The 25,763-nt window shown below is 38.1% G+C and overlaps 1 protein-coding gene across 1 annotated transcript in view; it reads left to right on the forward strand.

Annotated features, from left to right (window-relative positions):
• LOC124598405 (Down syndrome cell adhesion molecule-like protein Dscam2) overlaps window positions 1-25,763 on the forward strand; it is a 701,156-nt gene that overhangs the window by 520,436 nt on the left and 154,957 nt on the right. Inside the window, exons 22-23 of the mRNA XM_047135998.1 lie at window positions 27-165; window positions 22,397-22,543. Coding sequence (XP_046991954.1) covers window positions 27-165; window positions 22,397-22,543 — 286 coding nt within the window. The remainder of the gene's footprint in view (window positions 1-26; window positions 166-22,396; window positions 22,544-25,763) is intronic.

Raw genomic sequence — 25,763 nt, forward strand, 5'->3', positions numbered from 1 at the left:
GCTCATCATCTCTTTCATGTTTACAGGTTCGAGGCCTTACAAATACGGAGATACTGCTGAAACAGCTGAAGAAATTCACAAAATACGATATATATGTCCAGGCATTCAATAGCATTGGGCCTGGTCCAAAATCACATCCTGTCACTGTGACTACTCAAGAAGGAGGTTATTTTTGCCCCTTTGTAAATATCATCAGATACAATAGAGCTAGAATGATTTATGTCATGGTACAATGATAATTAAAACTTATATTTCACCTATTGTGAAATTATTACCTAAGCCAGAAACATGCATTGTCAAAATTTTATGCTGGTACACTTTATGAAGACAGAGATAGAGAGCAGTTTGTGGTGTAGCCATTTTCATAAAACATTTTTGTCAAACCTCTTGTGTGACTGTATCTGATTCAAAGACCTAGTCATCCTGTAGTTCATCAGGACTGTTGATCATTAAAGACTTTTCCATGTGGTCTGACACATCATCATGGTCCATTCTGAAATGAGACTTACTTAAAAGTGCAATTTTCTTCTCCATATGCTTCATCTCTGGAGCGATAGTGGATGGGTCTGTTGGTCACACTTGGATAAATCCTTCATTCTGATGTTCCTTGTATTGGCAGAATTATACTCGAAATGGAATCTTCACATCTACATTCTCTCAAATACATTCCTTCTTATTCCCAGTCTTGAAGTTTCTTCTCTTACGATCATTTGATTCATTGCATAAATTTCTTCAAAATCTTTATATGGAACCATTGATGGTTTATCTCTAATAGTGAAACACAAAATAAAATCTCAATAAACCTTTGCCTTTCATAAGATCCTTTAAATATACATTTTTTCTCAATGTCATTTTCAAAAGGAAGGGATATTAGAGTTTAACATCCCATTGACAATGAATTCATTAGAAGTGGAATACGAGCTTGGTTTACAAAAGGGTGGGTAAGGAAATCAGCCCCGTCTGTTCCAAAGGAACCTTCCCAGCGTTTTCCAGGAATAGTTTAGGAAAATCACAGAAAATCTAAAACTTTATGGTTGGACGCTGCACCACCTTGTTCGATATTGTCATTTTACATATTCCTGCAACTTATCATTGCTTTGTGAATTCAGTGTTAGATTTAACAACAGTGACTTCCCTGCCTACTGTTTGCTCCAAGATCAGTATTGCCACCAACTGTGGTGGCACAGTGATTACCACACTGGACTCACATTTGTGAGGATGATGTTCAAATCCCCAGACAGACATTGTGATGTAGGTTTTCTATGATGTCCCTAATATACTTCAGGCAAATTCTGGGATGGTTCATTTGAAAGGACATGACCAAGTTCCTACTCCATAACCCCCTAATCTGAGCTTGTGCTCTGTCTCTAATGGTTGCATTGTCAAACAGCCTTCAAATCCTTATCTTCCTTCCTTCTGGTACTGCCACAAGAATATCTCTTTATGATCGTGATGGATATTTCATTCTGCAGCTTTGATACTCCACATATTTGTATCTTTCTGTACGTATCCTGTGATGAAGCCAATATTAATTTATTTCTGCCCATAAACTCAGAAAAGCATTGTGAAACTGTTTTAAAAATGCTGTATTGTGAATGTTTCCTGACATCTTTCATTGCTGAAACTGATGTACTCTAAGGTAATGTCTAGTGTTGTGTTCTCTTATAGGTTTCTTTTTAGTGAGTACTTCCCTCAAACTCTAATAGGTAATTTTGTAAAAATTGCTCTTCTATACCTCTTACTTCATAAATTTGTACCATTAGTATCCTCTAGAACCTCTCTATGGTTTCTTCAACTCCTCCTTCATTCCCCGATTTGTGTCTCATGGTGATATGCTTCTACAGCCTACTGCTATCATTCTGTATCTTCTGAAGACTTCACCTTTGTTCTTGAAATTATAATTTTAATTTGTATACTTCCTCACTAATTTCTCCTGAAGTCTTTGATAATTCATTTAGATTTTGGTGTATTTCCTTTAGATTTTGGTGTATTTGCTTTTGTGCTTCTTCTGTTACTGCCAAGAAATTCTTTGCTCCTATTAAAAATCGTTTCTCATTTCTTCTGTCTATTTATTAATCCACCTTCCTAGAGATGCTTCAAACAATTGTACCTTTCTTCTTGTTTCTGCCACATTTTGTTCCAAAATTTATCTATCCTCAATCCTTGTGATACTTTCAATAATTTTTCAGTTCCTATCCTTCATTTTTTCATTCTGTAAACTAATTTTCTAGAACTTTTCCTGTTTCTACTGTCTATCCAACTGCACCACAATTTTGGCACCTTTTTGGCATTTCTAGTTGCTTTGCTGAGTTTGAAGCTAGACTATTCAGTTCACTCATTTTGTTCCCTTCTGCCAGTCCTGAGTCCAGCAAAAGTTTAACAACATTTTTGTTGTTTTCTTATACTTGTGTTCACTTGGTACTTTCAATTGTACCATTACCTCAGTCACAATCTTTATTACCAATTAACCTGCAGTCTAATAGTCCTTGTCTTTAATTCCTTCACACTGCAAACCACTATCAGTGATGGAAGATTCTGGGGACAATACAATCCAAGTACTTCTGCCACTCACAATTCTTTGCTGTTTCACCTTCCTTCTAATCTGAAGAGAGACTGCTGATTTCCATCACTCTCTCCCAAGATGATGTCAGTAGCTGGTGTCTTCCTATATCATAGCCCTAAAAATGTAATTACGTTCCTTCATGTTAAACTGGAGTTTGAAAATCAGATGGCGACTGGAAACGTTTGCACTAAAAGACACACTAGGGAGGACTGTAGTAAGACACACTAGGGAGGACTGTAGTAACCAAATAATACATGAAACTGATCCAAGCAACACAAATATGCTTTATTCATAAACCTCTGAGCAATAACAGAAATAAGCCTCTCATGACTCCACATGCAACAAGAGAAAAGAAACTCACAAGAGATGAAACATAAGCAATACACAGAATAACTGATGTGAGCAATAAAACTAAAAGTAAGTAGTGAGAGGGAATCAGTGCTACTCTGCACATATATAAGTGAGAGTTGCTGATAAATGATATGGCACAGACTGTGCTATGTGCACATTTCCTACGGGTGGCCTCTAATGGCTGGCCCATGCTGATATCATTGGTAGCTGATTTAAGCACACACACACACACACACACACACACACACACACACACACATAGTGACTTACACTTGGCACACTCACACTCCCATGCACTTGTAGCCAGACTACAGCACACCTCTCCCTTGCGCAAAGAGGGCACCCGAGCAGTGGAGGACACACTATTGGCCCAACAAGAGACACATCCATTGGATCTGGAGTGGCAGCAGCCAGTGCCAACATCGTGTGCAGGATGGTGGGCGCCGGAGCATTGGTGAAGAACGTGTGATGGGCATGCCCGAAGGTATTAGGACTACACGGCACCAGATGGCAGCTCAGGGGAGGTTGGTTGGTTGGTTGGTTTGGGGAAGGAGACCAGACAGCGTGGTCATCGGTCTCATCGGATTAGGGAAGGATGGGGAAGGAAGTCGGCCGTGCCCTTTCAGAGGAACCATCCCAGCATTTGCCTGGAGTGATTTAGGGAAATCACGGAAAACCTAAATCATGATGGCCGGACACGGGATTGAACCGTCGTCCTTCCGAATGTGAGGCCAGTGTCTAACCACTGCGCCACCTCACTCGGTCAGGGGAGGACGGTGCCATCACCATCCCTATATTATCGCCAGCAGGCAGGTCTCAGTGACAGTGGCTGAGGTGACGATGGTGAGGGGTCTAGGAGAGGCGACCCAAGCGGAACAGCAGACTGCAGCAACAGACCCAAGGTCAGAGACAGACTGACACCTGGTGCTGGGAAGCTGGAACTCCAGGACACTGCATGTGGAGGAGGCAGCCAATGGGATGGGGGCCACCTCTACAGCAGGTGATGACAGGCTTGCAACTGCGAACCAGTAGCTTCCAATGGTGAGCGGGGGCATAACTCGTCAAACTAGCATACCATCATCCCATCAGCCATACATACATCACAAAGTTGGTGTTCTCAATAGCAGACAACAGTGGCCAGTATCCACTTGAGCTGACAAACAAACCTTCACACCTACACTGACAATCCGAGCATGAAGCAGCCAGATGAACCTGACTGCAGCAGGTGAGGCACTGGCTGCAGAAGGTGGAGGAACATTTGTGGCTGCCAGCTGTGAAGCAACTCAGCCGGAGTGCACTCCCCCATAGGTCTGAGGCAATAGGTACTCAGAAACAGAGAAGGGCATCATCCAGCAAAGAATCCACAACAAACTTTTTCAATTGGGTCTTGAATGTATGCATTAGTCATTTTGCCTCCCCATTGTATTGAGGATGGAATGTGGAGCCATAACATGACAAGTGCCATGACGGAAAAAAAAACATTGAAAAGTGTGAGAAATGAATTGGGGTCCATTGTCGGAAACTAAGGTGAAAGGCATCCCCTCAACAGGAAAAACCCTTAAAATCATATGAACTGTGACCTGAGCTGATGATGACACACACTGGTGAATTTAACGAAATGGGAAAATGTATCCACAAACAAGTGCCAATAGGAATTCAAACAGGAACACACAAAGTACATGAATGTATTCCTATGGCTGGCATGGAACTGGCCGGGGGGGGGGGGGGGGGGGGGGGGGGGGCAGAGAATCGGGTTGGTGGCAACAGCAGCTGCTATGTTCGAGCTCATAATTGGGAAACCCTTGACCGCAGCCTGTGTTTCAGTATCAATATGGAAGCAAAGCAATTCTTCACAATCAAAGTACAGTTTTTAGGTCATTTAATTGTCCTTGTAGTGAAGTAAATTTTTCAGTTAACTGATGATTAACTGCATGAAATTTGCTGTTGTTATCTGTTTTTATTTCTGTTAACTGATCATTAACTGCACTCAATTCCACCAAAATCATCTGTGAAGTGTCAGTTTTAACTGTTTCTTTGCTGGCTGCATTTTCAGTTGGTTCAAATATGTCTAGGCTAGGTCCTAAAGCTTTCACTTCATCACTACTATCCTCATCTCTATTCGTTTTCATAGCAATCACACAAGTCCACCAAAAAAAAAAATTATTTCACATATAGTTTGTACTTATCTTTTCTGATGTCCTTCATCATAGTTATAAATTCCTCTTTCAATTGATCTGGCCCGTCATTGTTGATAGTATCTCGTCACTGTTGATACGACTTTGTTGGGCAGCTCTTGGTATTCTTTCTTAAAGTGATTGGAATTTTATATCAACTGCAAATACACAAATGATTGTCCTTTCTTCTTCTGCAACAGACAAAACTTTGTTATTAGTCAATAGATCCCAGCTGGCACTCACACTTGTAATCTTACCCTCCCACACATCACCATTAAATTTCTATGTCTCTGCAAAAAGTTTAGAAAGCTTCAAGAAACATAAGATGCACAAAAGAAAACTTTTTACTCATATTCATTTTCTATTCTTGTTGTTTGCTGCAGTTCTTGCATCTAGGGGTACATTCTTAAGGCTGTAATTTTGATTTTGCAAGTTCCTGTTGATCAGAATGATACTTGAAGATTTGTCTGTTTTACTCTTGAATTTTATTTTTTGTCACATTTTTTAATATCACATCAACTTCAAAATTTCCACTTCAGAACACAAATGCATATTGTGAAAATTATAATTACCTCTGTTTTCATCAGAGGCATGTCCACCACTCCTTACATTCTGCAGTACTCGCAATATTCCAAAGAGTTTACAAAACAAAATAGTTTACATACTTTCTTGACAAAAGAAGAATCTTTAATAAGTTATATTATTATTGGGTAAATGACTCCAGAAATAAATTTAATAATTAGTGTTAGAATGTACTATTAATAATGTGAACTGTAAGTACTAACTAAATAATTTCTTTTCACATATTTTAGTCCAAAACATAACACATCATAAAGAAAATCATATGAGGTTCATTCAGTTAAACAGCTGATATAATGTTCACATACAAGAATTGATAGTATACATGGTACCAGTTATTTATAATTTTAAAAAAAGTAATGCTAGAGGAGGGTGTCCCTTTAAAGGAGAGTAGAAGGACTGAAACTGTTCACAGTTGACACAATTGTATACAGGCATCATGAAAAAATTGTTGTAAAATGCATCGGTACCTGTGGATGATCAGCACTCATTGTAAAGACTGGCAGCTGACCTGCAATATAGACAAATGCAATATGTTTTATAACTTCAGGCAAGAACACCTGATACTGTTCTATCACATTACTGAGCAGTGGTTGAAATCAGTCAAAACCACCAAATACTCAGATACGTATATCCATCATGAACAAATTCAATAGGAATAACCACTCAGCATTAGTTGTGGGTAAATAGACACTAGAATGGGATTTTCAGGAAATGTAAGTTGTCTATAAAAGAGGTTATCTACAAAACACTCACATAGTTGTTTCCTGAGTACTGTTTGACAGTGTTGGACATCTCCTAAATGCATTAAATTAAGATATATGAAAATTCAGAGAAGAGCTGCACAATTTGTCACAGGATTTTTTAGTTTGCATGAGAATGTCCAAAACTGGGAATGCGATGGAAAAGATCATTCATTGCATTTTCTTAAAATCCTGAGACCAAACTTTCAAAGTCAAGAAACATATTACTTCCTCTTGAGTGCACCATACAGAAAATTAGAGAAACGTGAGTTTAGAGGAAGCCATACCAACAATTATCTTTACCATACAATATCCATGAATTGAGTGGGAAAGGAATAAAATGTGGCTGACACACTAAGTGTCTCATAGCCTGTGCTAAATGCCATATGATGGTTTGCAGAACTCTGATACCAAGACATACCTGAAAGGCATTGTCTGAGAAATTTGTCTGTATTGTGTTGCACATTATGTAATAGGATTGGAGGGGGGGGGGGTGCAGACACCATTAATTGGCAGGATGTCCATCTCTGACACAAGATAGCATGTGCAGGATGCTGGGTCACATAGTACCAGTATGGAACTAGAAGAGCTCAATTAGGATATACATTGTTTATTCAGTAAGACATTTGTATGATAGTTGATGGCAGTGTCTCGATCACACATGTAGACACCCAGGCAGCAGTGGCTACCTTAGCATAGCACAAGATGGCATGTTTGGCTGTGGCTGCACTTCGGCACCACATGAGAAGGCTGTCACAACAAAGTGGCCATGGCTGGTAGCAGACTTGCGAATGAGAACTTGATGTCAGGTGTCAACAGGAAGCAGTTGTATATGTTTGTGGACAGTCAGCTGCTCTGGTGGTCAGTCAGATGTGCTGGTGTACAGGTCCCAAACATAAGACGTGTTGGAGATGCCCAGAGACTGGACTTATCACCCTGGAGGTGGCCCCTTCTTTGTGGCTCTGGTTCGAGCCCTAGAATCATCAGGGCTAACAGCGACTCATAGACTAGTAGCTGTCAGGTGAAGTGGCTACATGTAGCTAAAGCTGTTTAACCAACATGGGTCCACTGACTGGCTTAGAGGTATGTGTCAGTGTCAGTAGTAGTTGAATACAAGATAGTGCTATGATCTGACTGGCGAGTATTTATAGTGGCTCTACCCAACTGAGTTGTGACAGGGCCCTACCTTCAGTTACATTGGGAACCAAGGCAGCACTGGATGAGAAAATTCAACTTTCCACAGTAGCAGACAGGGACCTTGCACCATGCACTTCTGGCAATTTTCCAGCCACAGCAGCAGTAAAGGAAACGAAAGAAAAATGTGGAGTAGGATTTAAAATCCATGGAGAAGAAATAAAATCTTTGAGGTTTGCCAACGACATTGTAATTCTGCCAGACACAGCAAAGGACTTGGATGATCAGTTGAACGGAATGAACAGTGTCTTGAAAGGAGGATATAAGATGAACATCGATAAGAGCAAAATGAGGATAATGGAATGTAGTTGGATTAAATCAGGTGATGCTGAGGGAATTAGATTAGGAAATGAGACACTTAAAGTAGTGGATGAGTTTTGCTATTTGGGAAGCAAAATAACTGATAATGGCCAAAGTAGAGAGGATATAAAATGTGGACTGGCAATGGCAAGGAAAGTGTTTCAGAAAAAGAGAAATTTGTTAACGTTGAGTATAGATTTAAGCATCAGGAAGTCCTTCCTGAAAGTATTTGCATGGAGTGTAGCTATGTACGGAAATGAAACGTGGATGATAAGTACTTTAGACAAGAAGAGAATAGAAGCTTTCAAAATGTGGTGCTACAGAAGAATGCTGAAGATTCGATGGGTAGATCACATAACTAATGAGGAGGTACTGAATAGAATTGGGGGGAGAAGAGAAATTTGTGACACAATTTGACTAGAAGAAGGGATCAGTTGGTAGGACACATTCTGAGCAGATTCAGAAGGATGTACATTGCAGTAGTTACTCAGATATGAAGAAGCTTGCACCAGATAGAGTAGCATGGAGAGCTGCATCAAATCAGTCTGTGAACTGAAGACCACAACAACAACAACAAAAGGATTTCATAGGCAGCTAGCTCACCCACCTCACCAAGGTTGTGAAGTCTGCACTGATAGGTGTTGTTGCAGCAGTTACTTGCTCAGATGTAAAGGCCAGTCAAACGAAAACAAGATGGAAAAAAATGTTTGCAACTACCTACATAACCATAGCTGTACCCAGGCAGGCACCTCTTCATCCAAAGCAAATTGATGGGTGTGAATGTCTTTCTAAGGGCTGCAAAAATATAGAAACTTCATGGGAAGAGATTGGGACTGTAAGGAAGAAATGTAAGGGCTTCTCAGTGAAACATCTGTATCATAGTCAAAACAACCCTGGCAGTATGTGGGCAAGTATTATCTTGCAACAGAATGATGCTGTGTGTCATTCCTGTGTGTTTGGAGTTGATGATGCATTTCAGTTTTTGCAAAGTATACATTTACCATTATACATTAACTGAAGTGTGCCTCTCTTCTTCTTTCTTGGCTCTACAGCTCATGATGAGCCTTGGCCTCTTCTACAATTTCCTTCCATCTCTCTCTGTCCTTTGCCGATACTCTCCAGTTTCTGTAGCCCATCTTCCTAAGATCTTCGATTACTCCATCTTCCCATCTGGCTCTTGGTTGACCACATCCTCTCTGCCCTCCTGCCTTTCCTTGTAATATTCTTTTTGGTACTTCTGTATCATTCATGCGAGCCACATGCCCCGCCCTCCTCAGTCTGGATGATTTCACTATCCTTCTGATGGGTTGGTCTTTGTATATGGTATACAACTCATGGTTGTATCTCCTCCTCCATCTTCCTCTTTCACAGATTGGGCCGATAATTCATCTAAGTACCTTTCTTTCAAATGCATCCAGTGTTTCAATATCTTTAGCTGTTAATGTCCAGGCTTCAGAGGCATATGTAAGCACTGGTCGTATAAGTGATTTATACGTAGTTAATTTCGTGGTACGAGTCAGGAGCCTTGAGGATAGAAGTCTTGTTAGGGCAAAATAGGCTCTATTGGCCAGTATTAATCTCTGCTTAAGCGTGCCATCATGTCCAAATGCCCAGGAATGTTTACGGACAGCATCATTCTATTGCAGCATAATGCCTGGCCACATGTTGCCAAGGTCTTTCAACTATGCTGTAGAAGTTTCACTAGCAAGCCTATACATATCCTCCATACAGTCTCAATCTCTCACCAAGCAATTTCCATGTTTTTGGAGCCCTTAAGAAAGACATTTCTGGCTGTCAGTTTGCTTTGGACAAAGAGGTGCATGCCTCGGTACAATCATGGTTCCATAGGCAACAGCAAACATTTTTCCATGAATGTAAAAAATTGAATGCCTGCAGCCATCTTTTTGGTGTTATTTATTATACAGCTTCCAGTTTTGGTGATTCAATACACACTCTTCAGGCTTGTATGCATACCGGTAAACAGTATTGATAGCATTATCAACTTACTAACCATGCAATACAAAGACAGATTAAAAATAAAATAAGAATCAAAGACAATACTATAGAAGTGAATTTACAGTAATCATTTATTTATTTATTTATTTTATTTATTTTCAGACATTGTCAGGAAAATTTAGATTACATTACACATATACAGTAAAATATTTACATTGGTTATAATAGAGGGAAACATTCCACGTAGGAAAAATATATCTAAAAACAAAGATGATGCGACTTACCAAATGACATATTTAAAGACCAATAATATATGTCTGCTTGTGTCTGTATATGTGTGGATGGATATGTGTGTGTGTGTGTGTGAGTGTATACCCATCCTTTTTTTCCCCTAAGGTAAGTCTTTCTGCTCCCGGGATTGGAATGACTCCTTACCCTCTCCCTTAAAACCCACATCCTTTCGTCTTTCCCTCTCCTTCCCTCTTTCCTGATGAGGCAACAGTTTGTTGTGAAAGCTTGAATTTTGTGTGTATGTTTGTGTTTGTTTGTGTGTCTGTCGACCTGCCAGTACTTTCATTTGGTAAGTCACATCATCTTTGTTTTTAGATATAAAATATTTACATTCTTTCATAACAACATATGGATCAGACACATGTCTGTACACATTATTTTCCAAATGGGCACTAAAAGTACATTCCTGTATAGTGTAACACAATCTAGCTTATATTTATAATAGTGCAGTACACATAATACAGTGTATAATTACATTCTTTCATACCACTGATATATCGGAGACATTGTCTATATACACTGGTTTCCAAGATGGCACTACAACTTTAAGTCCTCTTTAGAGTAACAACACTTCTCTATTAATAATTGCTTCAGTCTACTCTTTAGCATATTTAGATTTACTTTCTTGAGTTCACAGGGTAGTGCAGTGTAGAAAATTGCTCCCATTCTGTGTGGGCTGTGGTCCATTGCCTTTTTATTGGTCACAATTCTATGAAAATTTTCCCTTCCCCATGTATCATAGTTGTGTACATTACTGTTTCTCATATTAAATTCAGGATTTCATTTCATGGACATGACTGTCTGCAGTATATTCATGGAGTACACCGCAAGAATTTTAAAGAATTTTATATGTTCTAAAGATGTCTCTACAAGGCTCTCTCTTCTTTACCTTGGCTACCATTCTTACTGCCTTTTTTTGTAATCTAAAAAGTCTATTTATACGAACTGCTGATGCTCCACCCCATATCTCAATACCATAATGAAGGTGCGGATGAATTAACCCAAAATATATTTGCCTTAAAGTATCATGGTCCAAGCAGGCCGAGACCCGTTTCAGTAGATACGCATTTCTACTGATTTTCTTGCAAATATGATCTACATGGTCTTTCCATGATGAGTGTTCATCAACAATGATGCCCAAAAATTTATGTGAATTTGCATATGCAAGACCCAATGGGGATGAAAATACAGTATCAGTTATGGCAGCATTATAACTGTGGATGAACTTCATTATTACCATTTTGTCTTTATTTAGAAGAAGCTTGTTTGCTGTAAGGTATGCAGACAGAGTATTGAAACTGATCTCAGTACTGTTAGCTGCAGACTGCATATCACTGCCACAGCTGATGAAGGATATGTCATTGGCATAGCTTACAACCATGCAATTTTGGGGTTCAAATAATTTATTTACGTATACAAGGAACAGAAAAGGCCCTAGTATGCTTCCTTGAGGCACACCTCATTGAAGTGTCCTGAAGTTTGATTTGGTTGTTAGGAGCTGCTCATTATTTTGATAAGTTAGCTTTACACACTGTTTCCTGTCTTTCAAATAGGAGGTAAGTAGTTTCAAGGCTAGTCCTCTCAACCCGTACTCTTCTAGCTTACACAGTAGAATGGTATGATCCACAGTATCAAAGGCTTTACTCAAATCTAGGAAAGTGCCTATTGCCTTGTCACTTTTGTCCAGATTATTTAATATTTCATGTATAAAAGTTGCTACTGCTGTTGTAGTAGACCTCCCTTTTCTAAATCCATGTTGTAGGTTGTTTAACAGATTGTGTTTGGTGAAATATGATTCAACTTGGTTTAGTATTGCTAGCTCTAACAATTTGCCTAGTTCTGAGGTTAATGATATTGGCCTGTAGTTTTTAGTGTCAGTTTTTAAGCCCTTTTTATGCACTGGTATAATTTCAGTAATTTTCAAAAAGTCAGGGAATACTCCATTTCTGAGGGAGGTATTTATCAAGTGAGTCAGGTGTTTCACTAATTCATCCCTGCATTCCTTTAGCAGTTTAGGTGAAATGTCATCCCAGCCACAAGACATTTGTGGTTGAAGTGCTGATATGATTGCTAGGACATCCCTCTCAGTAATGCCGTGGATATAAAAGGACTGGCTAGATTTTCCAAGACTAAAATTTTGTGGCTTGACATGACCTTCATTTGTACCAACTGTACTGAACTTTTGTATAAGTTTCCCACATACTTCTTTTGGGTCATTTATTTCTTCACCATTTTCTTTTAATGTTATGTTGCTGTGTTCATAGGAATTCTGTTTCCCACTTTCTTTATGCATTATTTTCCAGGCAGTTTTACTGATACAGCTAGAGTTCCTTATTTCAGAGGTATATTTCTGTGCTTTTAGGTTAGTCAAGGACTCTCTGTAAGTTTTTCTGAGCAGTTTATATTTTGTTGAGAAATATTGTAGTTTAGTATCTCTAAAAAGTATATAGCAATCTTTCATTTTCTCCCTCAGTACAATAATTTCAGAAGGGAGATTCTCGGCTTTATGGTTTACAGCATTATTTACTTTTTTAACCAAAGGACAGGTTTCTTTTAAAGTGTTACTGAACAACTTATAGAAATATTCCCATTTTTCATTCACTTCAGTTACATTGTACACTGGTTCCCATTTTTCATTCCCTAGCGCCATCTTAAGTTTAGAATAATTAAATTTTCTTTTATATATCACTGTATCACTTTCAGTTACATCTATGTTCCCTACATCAATTTCCATGGTAAGGTCTCTGTGATCACAAATGTAGTTTTCTAAGGTGTTTACATTTACTTTCTCTTTTCCTACATTTGTGAGAACATGGTCAATACATGTCTTCGTATTTGCAGTGACTCTTGTAGGTTCTGAGTTCATTTGTTTAAAGTTATAACACTGTAATACATCCATATAGTGCAAATAGTTAACACTATTATTTAATGAGTCTATGTTGATGCCACCAACAAGCAACAAGTGTTTTTTATACATTGCTGTCCCCTCCAGCAAGTCCTCTAGGCAATTTAAAAACTCTTCTGTGTTACTTCCAAGTGACCTATACAGTGCTGCTATAATAAGGCTGTTGTTTCCATAGTTCAGGTTTACTGCTGCAACCTCAAATACCATTTCAGTACTCAGATATTCTATCCATTTAACTTTTTCACATTTTACATCATTTCTACTATAAATGCCTACCCCACCACTTTTGTGTGTCTTTCTGGAGTACAAGTTTATAAGTTTGTAATTTTTTAGCCTGTAACCATATGCTTCCTCTTCCTTGCATCCCAGTTCACTCGCTAGGAAGAGGTGTGGCTTAGTTTTGTTTAGGTAGACACTCAGCTGCTCTGTTTTATTAGTTACATACTGGACATTCTGATATGCAAGGGTTAATTTATTATGCTTTCCTCTAAAAAAAAATCATTGTCTACTTTGTGACTGAGAATTCTGTTTAAATCGTCTTTTTCATTGATAATTTCCCTTATTTTGTCACACAAGAATTTTTTGCCTTCAAAATTTAGGTGCATACCATGTCTGGAATGTAGGCTTCTTTTCATTTTGCCTATATCTAATATTTTACATTTGCCAAAATGAGCACACATTTGTTTCATTTTAATGTTTGTTTTTCGAATCAACTTATTTACACACAAATTGTACATGAGATCATATCTGTGAGGCAGTGTTGTAATAATGGTGTTTCGTGATTTATTTGCTTGTAGGAAGTTTTCCAGGTTTGCTAGGCAATTTCATTCTTCATTTCTTGCAATGTCATTGGCACCAGCTATACACACTACGTATTCATTCTCTTCTTTCTTGTTTCCGTGCAGGTCGACATCGGTAACAGATGTCGTACTTGCACCTGGTTTCACTATTCCTATTGCTTGGATATCTTTGTACTTGTCCTGTAAAACACTCACCAAATTTCTGCTGTGGCTCCCTGTTAATAAGAGAACGTTGTACCTTTTTTTCGACAGTTTGACAATCGTATTTAACAGGTACATCCAATGTCACATGCCTAAAATAGAATTATATACAATATACCATAAGGATTTCCCACTCTATACGTTGTACGTGTGTAGTGTTTATTAATAAAATAATATTTAATTGTGAAATATTTAATTAATGATTTTATTAATAAATAGTACATTTGTACATTGCATGGAGTGGAAACTTATTATGGTATACCACATATAATTCTATTTTAGGTATGTGACAATTGATGTATCTGTAGGTTGTAACAAATGATTACTGTAAATTCACTTGTATAATATTTTCCCTGATTCTTATTCTGTCTTGTATTTGCATGATTGGCCAGCTGATGAAACTTTCATTACCGTTTACGCATAAAGGCCTGAAGATGGCCTATTGAATCACCAAAACTGGTAGCTGTACAATACATAACATCAAAAGGATGACTGAAAGTGTTCCATTTTATTACATAAGTGAACAGCCAAAGTCTCTCAGACCTTCAATTAGAAGGAATTGACATTCTTCTCTCACAGTGGGATAAATGTATTAACAATTATGGCAATTACTTTTAGAATAATACACAGTTTGCTTACTTTTTTTCCATCTTTCTCATGTTCATTTGACTGCCCCTTACATTTGTATAAATCTTGCAGAGTATTGTCTTTTTCCCATTTTTATGAATGGGAGTTGCTTAAGTATACTTTATCTTTCACATTTGTTTCAAGGTTATTGAATCTAATGATGTAGGGTTCCCTTTAGAGTACATGCTAACTTATATTTATTTTTCTCACTGAATCCAAGTGAAGGAATAAGCAAACCATTTAACTTTTCTACCACAGCATTCTTGTCCATTATCTTCCCACATTTTTATTTGCCCTCTGTCCTCATTAGACCCAATTGAGAGGATTAAAAGTCATGAGATCTCTATCCTTCCCTCCTTTCTGGTGCCCTTTATCCACCCAATTCTGGGTCAGGACTGATATGGTTCATCTCCAGTTTCCTAGGGACCAACCATACCCCTACACAGTCTATTATTATAATGGGTTTGCCACTACCAAAGGCATTTTAAAATTATTCCCAGCCCCCCTTCCCTCTCTTTACTGTCCAAGGCAGGATTCCATGTACCCCTTGTGCCTGCATCTAGTGTAATCAAATGGTCAAATGGGACAGCATTTTTCGAAGTGTTTGCACGTATGCATCTGATATGGGACAGGGGAACCAACCTAATGTTTACCTAGATGGATGTGGAAATCTGTATAAAGACCACACACAAGCTGACAGGCACACCAGTCTCCATTATTAACCCACAAGGAGGATCTGCGGCCGGCATGCTTCACCATGTCCTTGGGCTAACCAAGTGGATTTCATGAGATCTCTATGATTTTAAAAATTCCATAAATGTATTGGCTCTATTCTCTCACACTCTCTCTCTCTCTCTCTCTCTCTCTCTCTCTCTCTCTGTCTCTCTCTCATTCTCTCTCTCTATCTCTGTTAGTGATATTTCTAACAACTGTAAAAGAATAGAGAAAGAACTCATTTATAGTTTATAACTGTTTTCACAGTGTAGCATTGCCTCACTTAACAGTCATGGATAACAGACAAAAGTATTGTCATACACAAGACTACTGAAGCTGTTAATTTCATCTGTAAACTATTATTTATTACTACCCTTCTTTAAGCATATAAATGCAATTGATGTCTTCATTTTGCTTAGTTACACACATACAGGTACAAATACCTATATATATTATGAAAAAATATTGTGGTATATAATAGGCCATTATTATTACAGTATAATTTCTTCAAAAACAGACATTACATATTCAGACACAACATATATTAATCAACACTATTATTTATGATCACCTTTTGAAAATATTTTAAATTTTTCTTTCAAATAAAGTGTTTTTTGTCGAAACAAATTTTGTGACTGTCTTTGAGTTTTCTTAAGTCTGGATGCTGGGATATCAACCTGCAGTTTTTAGCATGTGCCATGTTGGTGAACAGGCTGTTGAACTTTATTATTTTGTTGGTTTTTCTCTGTGTGCTAAGCAATTTAGAATGAACATGGATGTAGCACTTTCTATTTTCAGTTTTTTCAAAATACAGGCCATAAGGCTCTTAAGAAAACTCCATATGACAAGTGGTTGTGGAGAAAGGTATACTTGGCATTGAGCAATAATTTTCTCACTCCCAGCACAGTACTTCAGTTTATTTCATAAGTATGTAATATCTGCGATCTTTGTCCACAGATATTCAGAATAACATTTCCACTTTAATTTTGATTCAAGATGAATCCCAAGTAGTTTAGTAGAAGCATAGTCATTGTCATCGTCTATAATTTATAAACTGAGTGGAACATTTACAGTTTCCTCATGACCAACATGCAGTTCATAGCTTCTAAAACCCAGTACTGGCCACTCAAAGATGACATGTATTTTGAAGCTTTAATGTTGTTAGATCTTAACAAACGTGGCATCATCTGCATATAAAGTGAACTTGCACAATGCTATTGATATACAGGCCATATCAAAAAGAATCATCTGATTTTAAAAAAATCATAACTATTGTGTTATTTGAGATATGTGAATGAACAGTGTACTGTTGGAAAGAGCAAACTGTGTAGTTTTACATGGTTCCCACTGTGTAGCAGCAGTTTGTGCCTACTTCAGTCCTAGGAAAAATGGCGTCAGGACAACAGAAAGTGTTTTGTGTTCTATGTTTTGCACAGTGCAGATCAGTAATAACTGTTCAGCCTGACTTTTGTACTAGGTATGATGTGGATCCTCTTACAGCACAGAGCATTAGATGATGGCATGAACATATCTGAGAAACAGGTTGTTTGTGTAAAGGCAAATTGTCAAGCTATCCCTGAGTGTCTGACACAGGTGTTGAACACATCCTCCATAGTTTCACAAGGAGTCCACAGAAATTTTCCGTGCAGCTCGACAACTCAACATGCTCTCAATGTCTGTCTGTGCATGCTGTGCCGATGTTTAAACATGAAACCATACAAAATTCAGCTACTGAAAGCTCTTCATGAAGGTGGCAAACAATAACATGTGAAGTTCCGTAATATCATTCTTGGCAAGATGGAGGAAGACAGCTTTCTTCCATGTTTGGTGTTTAGTGACAAGGCAATATTCCATTTAAATTGAAAGGTGAACCATCATAATGTGAGACTGTGGGGTACAGAACAACCACATGAAGTTGTACAATGTGAGAGGGCCTCTCCAAAATTTAACCCTTTTAGTGCCAAATACGATCTGATCATGATCCAGACTTTCAGCGAAAAATGCCAGTAACGATCTGATCGTGATGCCTTTCTCATTCGCTAGGAAATACTAACAACTTTGCCTTCAAGCGCGGAAAAAATGAATGAGAAAGGCATCACGATCAGATCGTTACTGGCATTTTTCGCCGAAAATCTGGATCACGATCGGATCATATTTGGCACTAAAAGGGTTAATGTATTTTGTGCAGTTTCATTCAAAAAGGTATACGGTCCATTTTGCTTTGCCAAGAACACTATTATACGAAGCACATATCTCGATATGCTAGCGAACTTTCTTTTCGCACAGTTGGAGACTGATTTGAACAACTTCATTTACCAACAGGATGGGGCACCACCACACTGGCATCTGGAAGTGTGGGAATTTTTAAATCAAAGGATTACTGAATGATGGATCGGTTGCATGGGACCAAATGATTCAACCTGACATTACTGGCCTCCAAGGTCACCGGGCCTGACTATATTTGATTATTTCTTGTGGGGGTTTATAAAAGACTACTTATGTGCTTCCATTACCAACAACAATAAATGGACTGACACATCACATAATGGCAGCTGTAACTCGGGACATGCTCACTGCTATATGGGAAAAATTTGAATACCACATTGTTATCTGCCGTGCATCTCATGGGGGGCATATTGAACACGTATGAAAAAAACTTTTTGAGTTTCACATTCATCAGAAAGCAAAATTCATTGCATATGTTTATTAGATTCAGAAATATAGACATGCCAAATTGGATGATTCTTTTTGATATACCCTGTACAAGAAAATATGATGTAAGTGTTATGTTTGTGGAGGGCCTCAGTTGCTTTCAATATATTATGTATGCAGCAATTATCAACAATGAGGAGAGTATCTTATAGATCTATACCAATAATAATATAATATCAAGGCTTCTCTTCTGCTTCATGTTCATCTGCAGAAACCTGTAAATAACTCAAAGCCAGATGGTACATACAACTGTAATTGTTTGCTCTTAGCCAATATTCATTGATACATAATACAGACCTTTTTGTTTACATCTAACAGAACGCGCTAAGATCATCCAATTTATAAGGGGCAATCAAAAAGTTTCTGTTTGGAGGTCATACAGTCCAGAATCAGTATGCCAATCAGACAAAATTGTCTTGAGCATTGAGGCAATCATCCCACTGATGCAGCAGACTGAAGATATCCATTTGGTAAAACATGTCCTGCCACATGAAGAAGTCTGAAACTGCCTGCTGCCTATCCTCATCCAAAAGGAATTGTCAACCATTCAAGGCTTTTTTAAGGGAGAGATCAGAACTATTGAGCAGGTGCTCGAGTGTCTCCCACTTGAGGTGGCATAACTTGTGCATTACAACATTTGTGATAGGGGGCATGTGTTATCAGGAAGCAGCAGCACCCCTTGTCACACCAGTTTTTGTCACTTGCAAAAATGCACTCAAGGAATATGTTTCCTGCAGCAATGAAATGCATCAAGTGTTACAGACAAACAGCCACAGATGAGGCTGGTCTTCCAGATTGACTGACCTCTTGTGCTAGATTAGATTAGATTAGATTAGATTAATTCTAGTTCCATGGATCATGAATACGATATTTCGTAATGATGTGGAACGAGTCGAATTTTCCAATACATGACATAATTAGGTTAATTTAACAACATACTTAAGTTAATATAACAATTTTATTTTTTGTGTTTTTTTGTTTTTCTTTATTTTTTTTTATTTTTTATTTTTTTTTAATATTTTTGTTTTTTTTTCTTTTTTTTCTTAATTTATATCTAAAAATTCCTCTATGGAGTAGAAGGAGTTGTCATTCAGAAATTCTTTTAATTTCTTCTTAAATACTTGTTGGTTATCTGTCAGACTTTTGATACTACCACTTTGAGGAATGTGCTGATCTTTGCATGTTACGAGAACTACTTATTTCAACTTTCTGCACTCTTCCAGTTAGGTACGAATTAAACCATTTGTGCACTGTCCCACTCATGCCACAATACTTGAGCTTGTCTAGCAGAATTTCATGATTTACACAATCAAAAGCCTTTGAGAGATCACAAAAAATCCCAATGGGTGGTGCTCGGTTATTCAGATCATTCAAAATTTGACTGGTGAAAGCATATATGGCATTTTCTGTTGAAAAACCCTTCTGGAAACCAAACTGACATTTTGTTAGTACTTCATTTTTACAGATATGTGAAGCTACTCTTGAATACATTACTTTCTCAAAAATTTTGGATAAAGCTGTTAGAATGGAGATTGGACGGTAATTGTTGACATCAGATCTATCCCCCTTTTTATGCAAAGGTATAACAATAGCATATTTCAGTCTATCAGGGAAAATGCCCTGTTCCAGAGAGCTATTACACAGGTGGCTGAGAATCTTACTTATCTGTTGAGAACAAGCTTTTAGTATTTTGCTGGAAATGCCATCAATTCCATGTGAGTTTTTGCTTTTAAGCAAGTTTATTATTTTCCTAATTTCAGAGGGAGAAGTGGGTGAGATTTCAATTGTATCAAATTGCATAGGTATGGCCTCTTCCATTAACAGCCTAGCATCTTCTAATGAACACCTGGATCCTACTATATCCACAACATTTAGAAAATGATTATTAAAAATATTTTCAACTTCTGACTTTTTGTTCGTAAAGTTTTCATTCAATTTGATGGTAATACTGTCTTCCTCTGCTCTTGGTTGACCTGTTTCTCTTTTAATAATATTCCAAATTGTTTTAATTTTATTATCAGAGTTGCTGATTTCAGACATGATACACATACTCCTGGATTTTTTAATAACTTTTCTTAATATAACACAGTAGTTTTTATAATTTTTTATAGTTTCTGGGTCACTACTCTTTCTTGCTGTCAGATACATTTCCCTTTTCCGGTTACAAGATATTTTTATACCCTTAGTAAGCCATGGTTTGTTACAAGGTTTCTTACGAGTATATTTAACTATTTTCTTGGGGAAGCAGTTTTCAAATGCATTTACAAAAATGTCATGAAATAAATTATATTTTAAATTGGCATCAGGTTCACGGTACACCTCATCCCAGTCTAACTGCTGTAGGCTTTCCCTGAAATTTGCAATTGTTAAATTGTTGACTGAACGTACTACTTTGAAGGACTGTTTAGTATTGCTGAATGGAGCTATGTCATATATTGTAACTAGCTGTGCACCATGATCAGAAAGACCATTCTCAACAGGCTGAGCATTTATCTGGTTAAACTTATCTTGGTCTATAAAGAAGTTATCTATCAGTGAGCTGCTATCCTTTACCACCCGAGTAGGAAAATCAATAACGGGTGTCAAATTGAAAGAACCGAGTAATACTTCAAGGTCATTTTTCCTATTACCCTCTTTCAGAGAATCTACATTGAAGTCCCCACAAATAATAATTTGCTTCCCCCTGTCTGACAGATAGCACAACAAGGAGTCCAAATTTTTCAGAAATAGATGAAAATTTCCTGATGGGGACCTATATACAGTTACAATTATAAATGTGCCTTTATTTAATTTAAGCTCACAGGCACATGCTTCTATATGTTTCTCTACACAAAACTTTTTTGTTTCTATACTTTTTGCACAATGATAACTTTCGACATATATGGCAACTCCTCCTTTCTCCATATTTTCTCTCATTACATGTGCAGAGAGCTTATAACCACTTACATTTACCTTATCCATATCAGTAACAATGTGATGCTCAGACAGGCATAGTATATCTATTTCATTCTCAGCTTCTAAATCTTCCAAACAAACCAGAAGCTCATCTACTTTATTCTTTAAACTCCCAATATTTTGATGAAATATACTTACATTATTTTTAATTATACTTTTATGAGAACCTTTCCTTATTCTAACATTTGCAGTACTCTCCTGTCTGAGTTTCTCATTGTGCTTAGGCCTAGTTCCTATACCAGTGGTCACATGGTGTTCAGAGAGGCAGATTATGTCAATTGGGTTGGGTGACTTTAGTTCATCAATGCAATTACCTAGGACTGAGATACAACTTGGTGGAGATAAAATTTCTGGTGATTGGTGAAAATTTATAATTGATAGCTGTGATTGGTGATCCAATGTGCTAGAATTGTGCTGTTGAATTTCTTTCCTAAACTAAGTTGCAACCAGCACAGAACTTAGCGCACCATCCCCCAGTGGTGGTTTTTCAAAGACATGCTGCCCCACACACATTCTCACTCTCTGGTAGATGTGTATCAGTGTTTGTTCTTCAGCAGCCAAGAAAAAGATAGCAGCACATTGGTCCTGCTTGGACACATTTGATAATAACGTTACCGTAGTTTGCGTTTCCACTCTTACCACATGCATGCCAAAAAGACACGAATGCCACACTAATCCCTTGCCTACATTTTGATGCTTATTTACCCCATCAGAGTTGTACTGTGTTACATATACGTTGTGAAAATGCCCTCAAACAGAAACTTTTTGATTCCCCTTGTATTTTTTAAAGACTTTTGTTTCTGCTTCAGCAGTTTGTTGACAGGAAATCAGCAACTTTATTAAATTAAATTTCATAAAGTGTTTATTAATGAATCTTCCAACAGTTGCAGGACTTTTATTTGGTGACTAGTTGTAAACCATAGGGGTTCATTTTCAAGCCTGGCTTACTGAGGCTGCATATGAAAGTGGCAACACACACTGTATAAAATGTTTGCAGAATGAATGTCACAATCCACATGTGCCTCTTAGCAGTTTGATTTTATTTACTAAAGAACCTCTAAGGTTTGAATTTAGTTGCCAAATAAGAGTACTGCAACCATTGACAGATTTGTTAATAAAAACTTTTCGAAATTTTAAAGATTTGATATGATGGGTGTGGTAGCAAGCATTCAAGGAATAATCAAAAGTGCATGTATACAAAACACAGTCTTTCCCTCTGACCAGTCATGAGGTTTGCTATCAAACAGTTTTGTTTTGCATACATAATTTTAAATTTCTTTTCTTTTGAGTGAAAATTTGGAAGTATATATCATGGTTATTTCTTTTTGCAGTTCCAGAGGCAGCACCACAGGAAATGGCGTGTTATCCTTTGTCATCACAAAGTATGAAAATCAGTTGGTCACCCCCTCCTGCACAACAGCATGGAGGCATTATCCGAGGCTACAAACTCATCTACAGACCAGTTATTTCTGACTCCAGTGAGAAAAACAGATTATTTTGTTGTGATGATGGGTATCTGGAAAGTGATTTGGAAAGTTAAAGAAAATTTATTAGAATATCTTAAGACTACACTTTTCTATAATGTGTCTTAAATTTTCACCATTTAGATTTAAGCAAATATCAAATCTCTTAACAACATGACAAAATCCCTCTGAATTCTGCTGTCTGAGATTGCAGCCAGCCTATGACAGCATCATGATGTTTTTACGGGTTATAATGTTGGGAGCCAAGCCATTTTTTCATGTGCATGAAAAGCTGGAAAAGAGTTGGAGCTAAGTGGGGTCTGTTAGGCGGATGTTCAAAAATATCCTATTTGAAGCGATGCAACAATTCTTGTGTTTTCCAAGTAGTACATAGTCAAGCATTGTTATGAACATTAACTCTTCCACTCGTAAGTAAACACCACCACTAGTACATGAAGATGAATCAAATATAAATGGAATTTTTGTTCCTGAGCATCAACAGTTGGTAGGACTGGACCTGTGCTTCTTCTGTTATTGGGTAGGGCCATTAGGAGTGGGGAAAGCTGGCCATTACATACTTCCAACAGCTCCATCAATAACACTCATGAGGTCAGAGCAACAGGTGCACCGCTGCAATACGCAATGCATAATTATGAAATTTCTTGCTTGTGAAGGAGTTAAAGTGGCAGAAATTTTCCAGAGATTGACTGCACAGTTTGGTGATCAAACATTGTCAAGGACATATGTGTTTGCCTGGAATAAAGAGTTCAAGGGAGGACAAGAAAGTGTAGAAAATCAGCAACATGATCACCATCCTTGGACCAGCAGTTCAAGGCATTCTCGAAGGCAGTCGATGGGCAAGAGTATCATAAATTGCAGAACAGGTTAGAATAAGTTATGTGAGTTGTCAAGTGATTATCAAAAATGGCCTACAGTTCTGTAAAGTGTTTTCCAGGTGACCAAAAATCAGAAGTTGAGACCTTTGGTGGTCTATTAGAGGCTTACAGCAGGGTCTGGAAAAGAAGGTGATGCAGTTTTGAGTTGGACAGTCACCTGCAACAAAACATGTGTCCACTGCTACACTCCCAAATCCAAAAAGCCAGTAAGGAGTGGCAACAGATAAGGGAGGGAGCCTCAGTGAAAGACAAGACTTGACTGTCATTTGGCAAGGTTCTTTCAATAATTTTTTTCAACCAGTGAGGCATTTTGCTTATTGATGTTTTTGATGAGATAACACAATGAATGCTGTGTACTACTGTGAACTGTTGAAGAAGATGAGGGATGCATATCATCTCAAAAGGAGACCAACCAATTCAACAGGTCATCTTCCTTGACAACAATGCCAGGCCCCATACTGTAGTTCTCAACAGTTTTCAAACTACAGGAAATGCTTTGATCATCCTCCTTACAGCCTGGACCCATCTCCCTGTGATTTCCATTTGTCTGGACAGCTTAAAGAAGATCTAAGAAGCCACCAATTTGAAGATGATGAGGGCATGGAGGAGTTTGTGCACAGTTGGCTCCTGATGCAACCAGTTTAATTCTATCATGCTGCAAGAACAAACCTTCTTGCCACTAAAAACAAAACTACAGAGTGCCACTAAAAACAAAACTACAGAGCATATTTCACATCTGTGGGATTTTAAGTTGCATTGTTCATTTTTAAATGTTCATTTTTAATCACTACTATAGTTGAATAAGAAGCAATTTGACTCTCTTAATACTGCAACTCTAAGCCACAACCCTGCTGCATCACTACGTGTAGTGACTTGGACTGTTCCATTCACTCTATTAGTTTCATGTTACACAAAAACAGAGGTTACTTTCCAGGTAATCCTTGTATATAATATAAACCATTAACTGACTTCAAAGCATAGTGGTAGAGAGAATTATCAACATTAATTTTCTTGAGAAACATTTACAACTAAAATGTTGATTTACAGTGTAAGCTGCATGCCTTTTCAGTATTCCCATTGTGCTGCATAGATTTATCAGTCTCTCACACAGACAACAAGGAATATATGCATATTATCTCAGTTGATAAAGGAATCTGAGAACAAGGTCACTTCAGGCAGGCAACATGTTGCTTATAATCAGTATGTGATGGACAACTTACAGCTTTCGTCAGGAAGGATACCTTTGTTGATATGAAAAATACTGGGATCGTATGTGGCACAAGTCACATTATCCCATTGTGATGCTGAGTGGTGTATAGGACAATCAACAGTACAAATAACGGAAAATCCAGGTTGGAATGTAACATTATAATGAAAAGGATAGATGCTACTCACCACATAGCAGAGATGCTGAGTCACAGAAAGGCACAAGAAAAAAGACTGTCAAAAAGTTAGCTTTCGGTAAACAAGACCTCGGTCGAAAGTAGACAACACACACACACACACACACACACACACACACACACACACACACACCTCTGGCAGCTAGAACCAGACTGCAAGCAGCAGAGCATTAAGGGAGAGGCAACCAAGAAGGGTAAGGAGGAGACTGGGATGGGAAGAGGGATGGGGAGGGATAGGAGTGGGAAGGATAGCAGGGGAGAGATAGCAGAACAGGGCTTGGGGTCAGTAAAGTGCTGCTGGGAGTGTGCAGGGATGATGTGGAGAGTGGGGCAGCTAAGTGCAGTCAAGAAGTTAGATGGATGGCAGTGGAGAGGGGGGAGGGGGGAGAGGAGGAAGATTGCAAAAGGAGAGAAGTAAAAAGACTGGTTGTGTTGGTGGAATAGATGGCTGTGTAGTGCTGGAATGTGAACGGGGAAGGAGCTAGAAGGGTAAGAACAATTACTAACAAAGGTTAAGGCCAGGAGGGTTATAGGAACATAGGATATATTGCAAGGAGAGTTCCCACCTATGCAGCTCAAACAAGCTGATGTAGGTGGGAAGGATCCATATGTAACAGACTGTGAAGCAGTCATTGAAATGAAGGATGTCTTGTTTGGCAGCATGGATTCTTCTCACCAACACCAGCTTTTCTGAACTGCACAGATGGGAACTCACCCTGGAATATATCCTACATTCCTGTAACCCTGCTGGCCTCAACCTTCATTAGCCATTGTCCTCACCCATCTAGCCCCATCCTGAAAGAACCAAAACAAAGCGGTGCACCCATTTATTGAGCAAAGTATTGTTTGGTAGTTTGTTTTCTGCATATGAACGGCAAGAAACCTGCAAAAATCCATGCAGAGTTGGTGGAAGTGTATGGCACCAATGCACCATTA

This window comes from Schistocerca americana, chromosome 1 (genome assembly GCF_021461395.2).
Source record: "Schistocerca americana isolate TAMUIC-IGC-003095 chromosome 1, iqSchAmer2.1, whole genome shotgun sequence".
Taxonomy (NCBI): domain Eukaryota; kingdom Metazoa; phylum Arthropoda; class Insecta; order Orthoptera; family Acrididae; genus Schistocerca; species Schistocerca americana.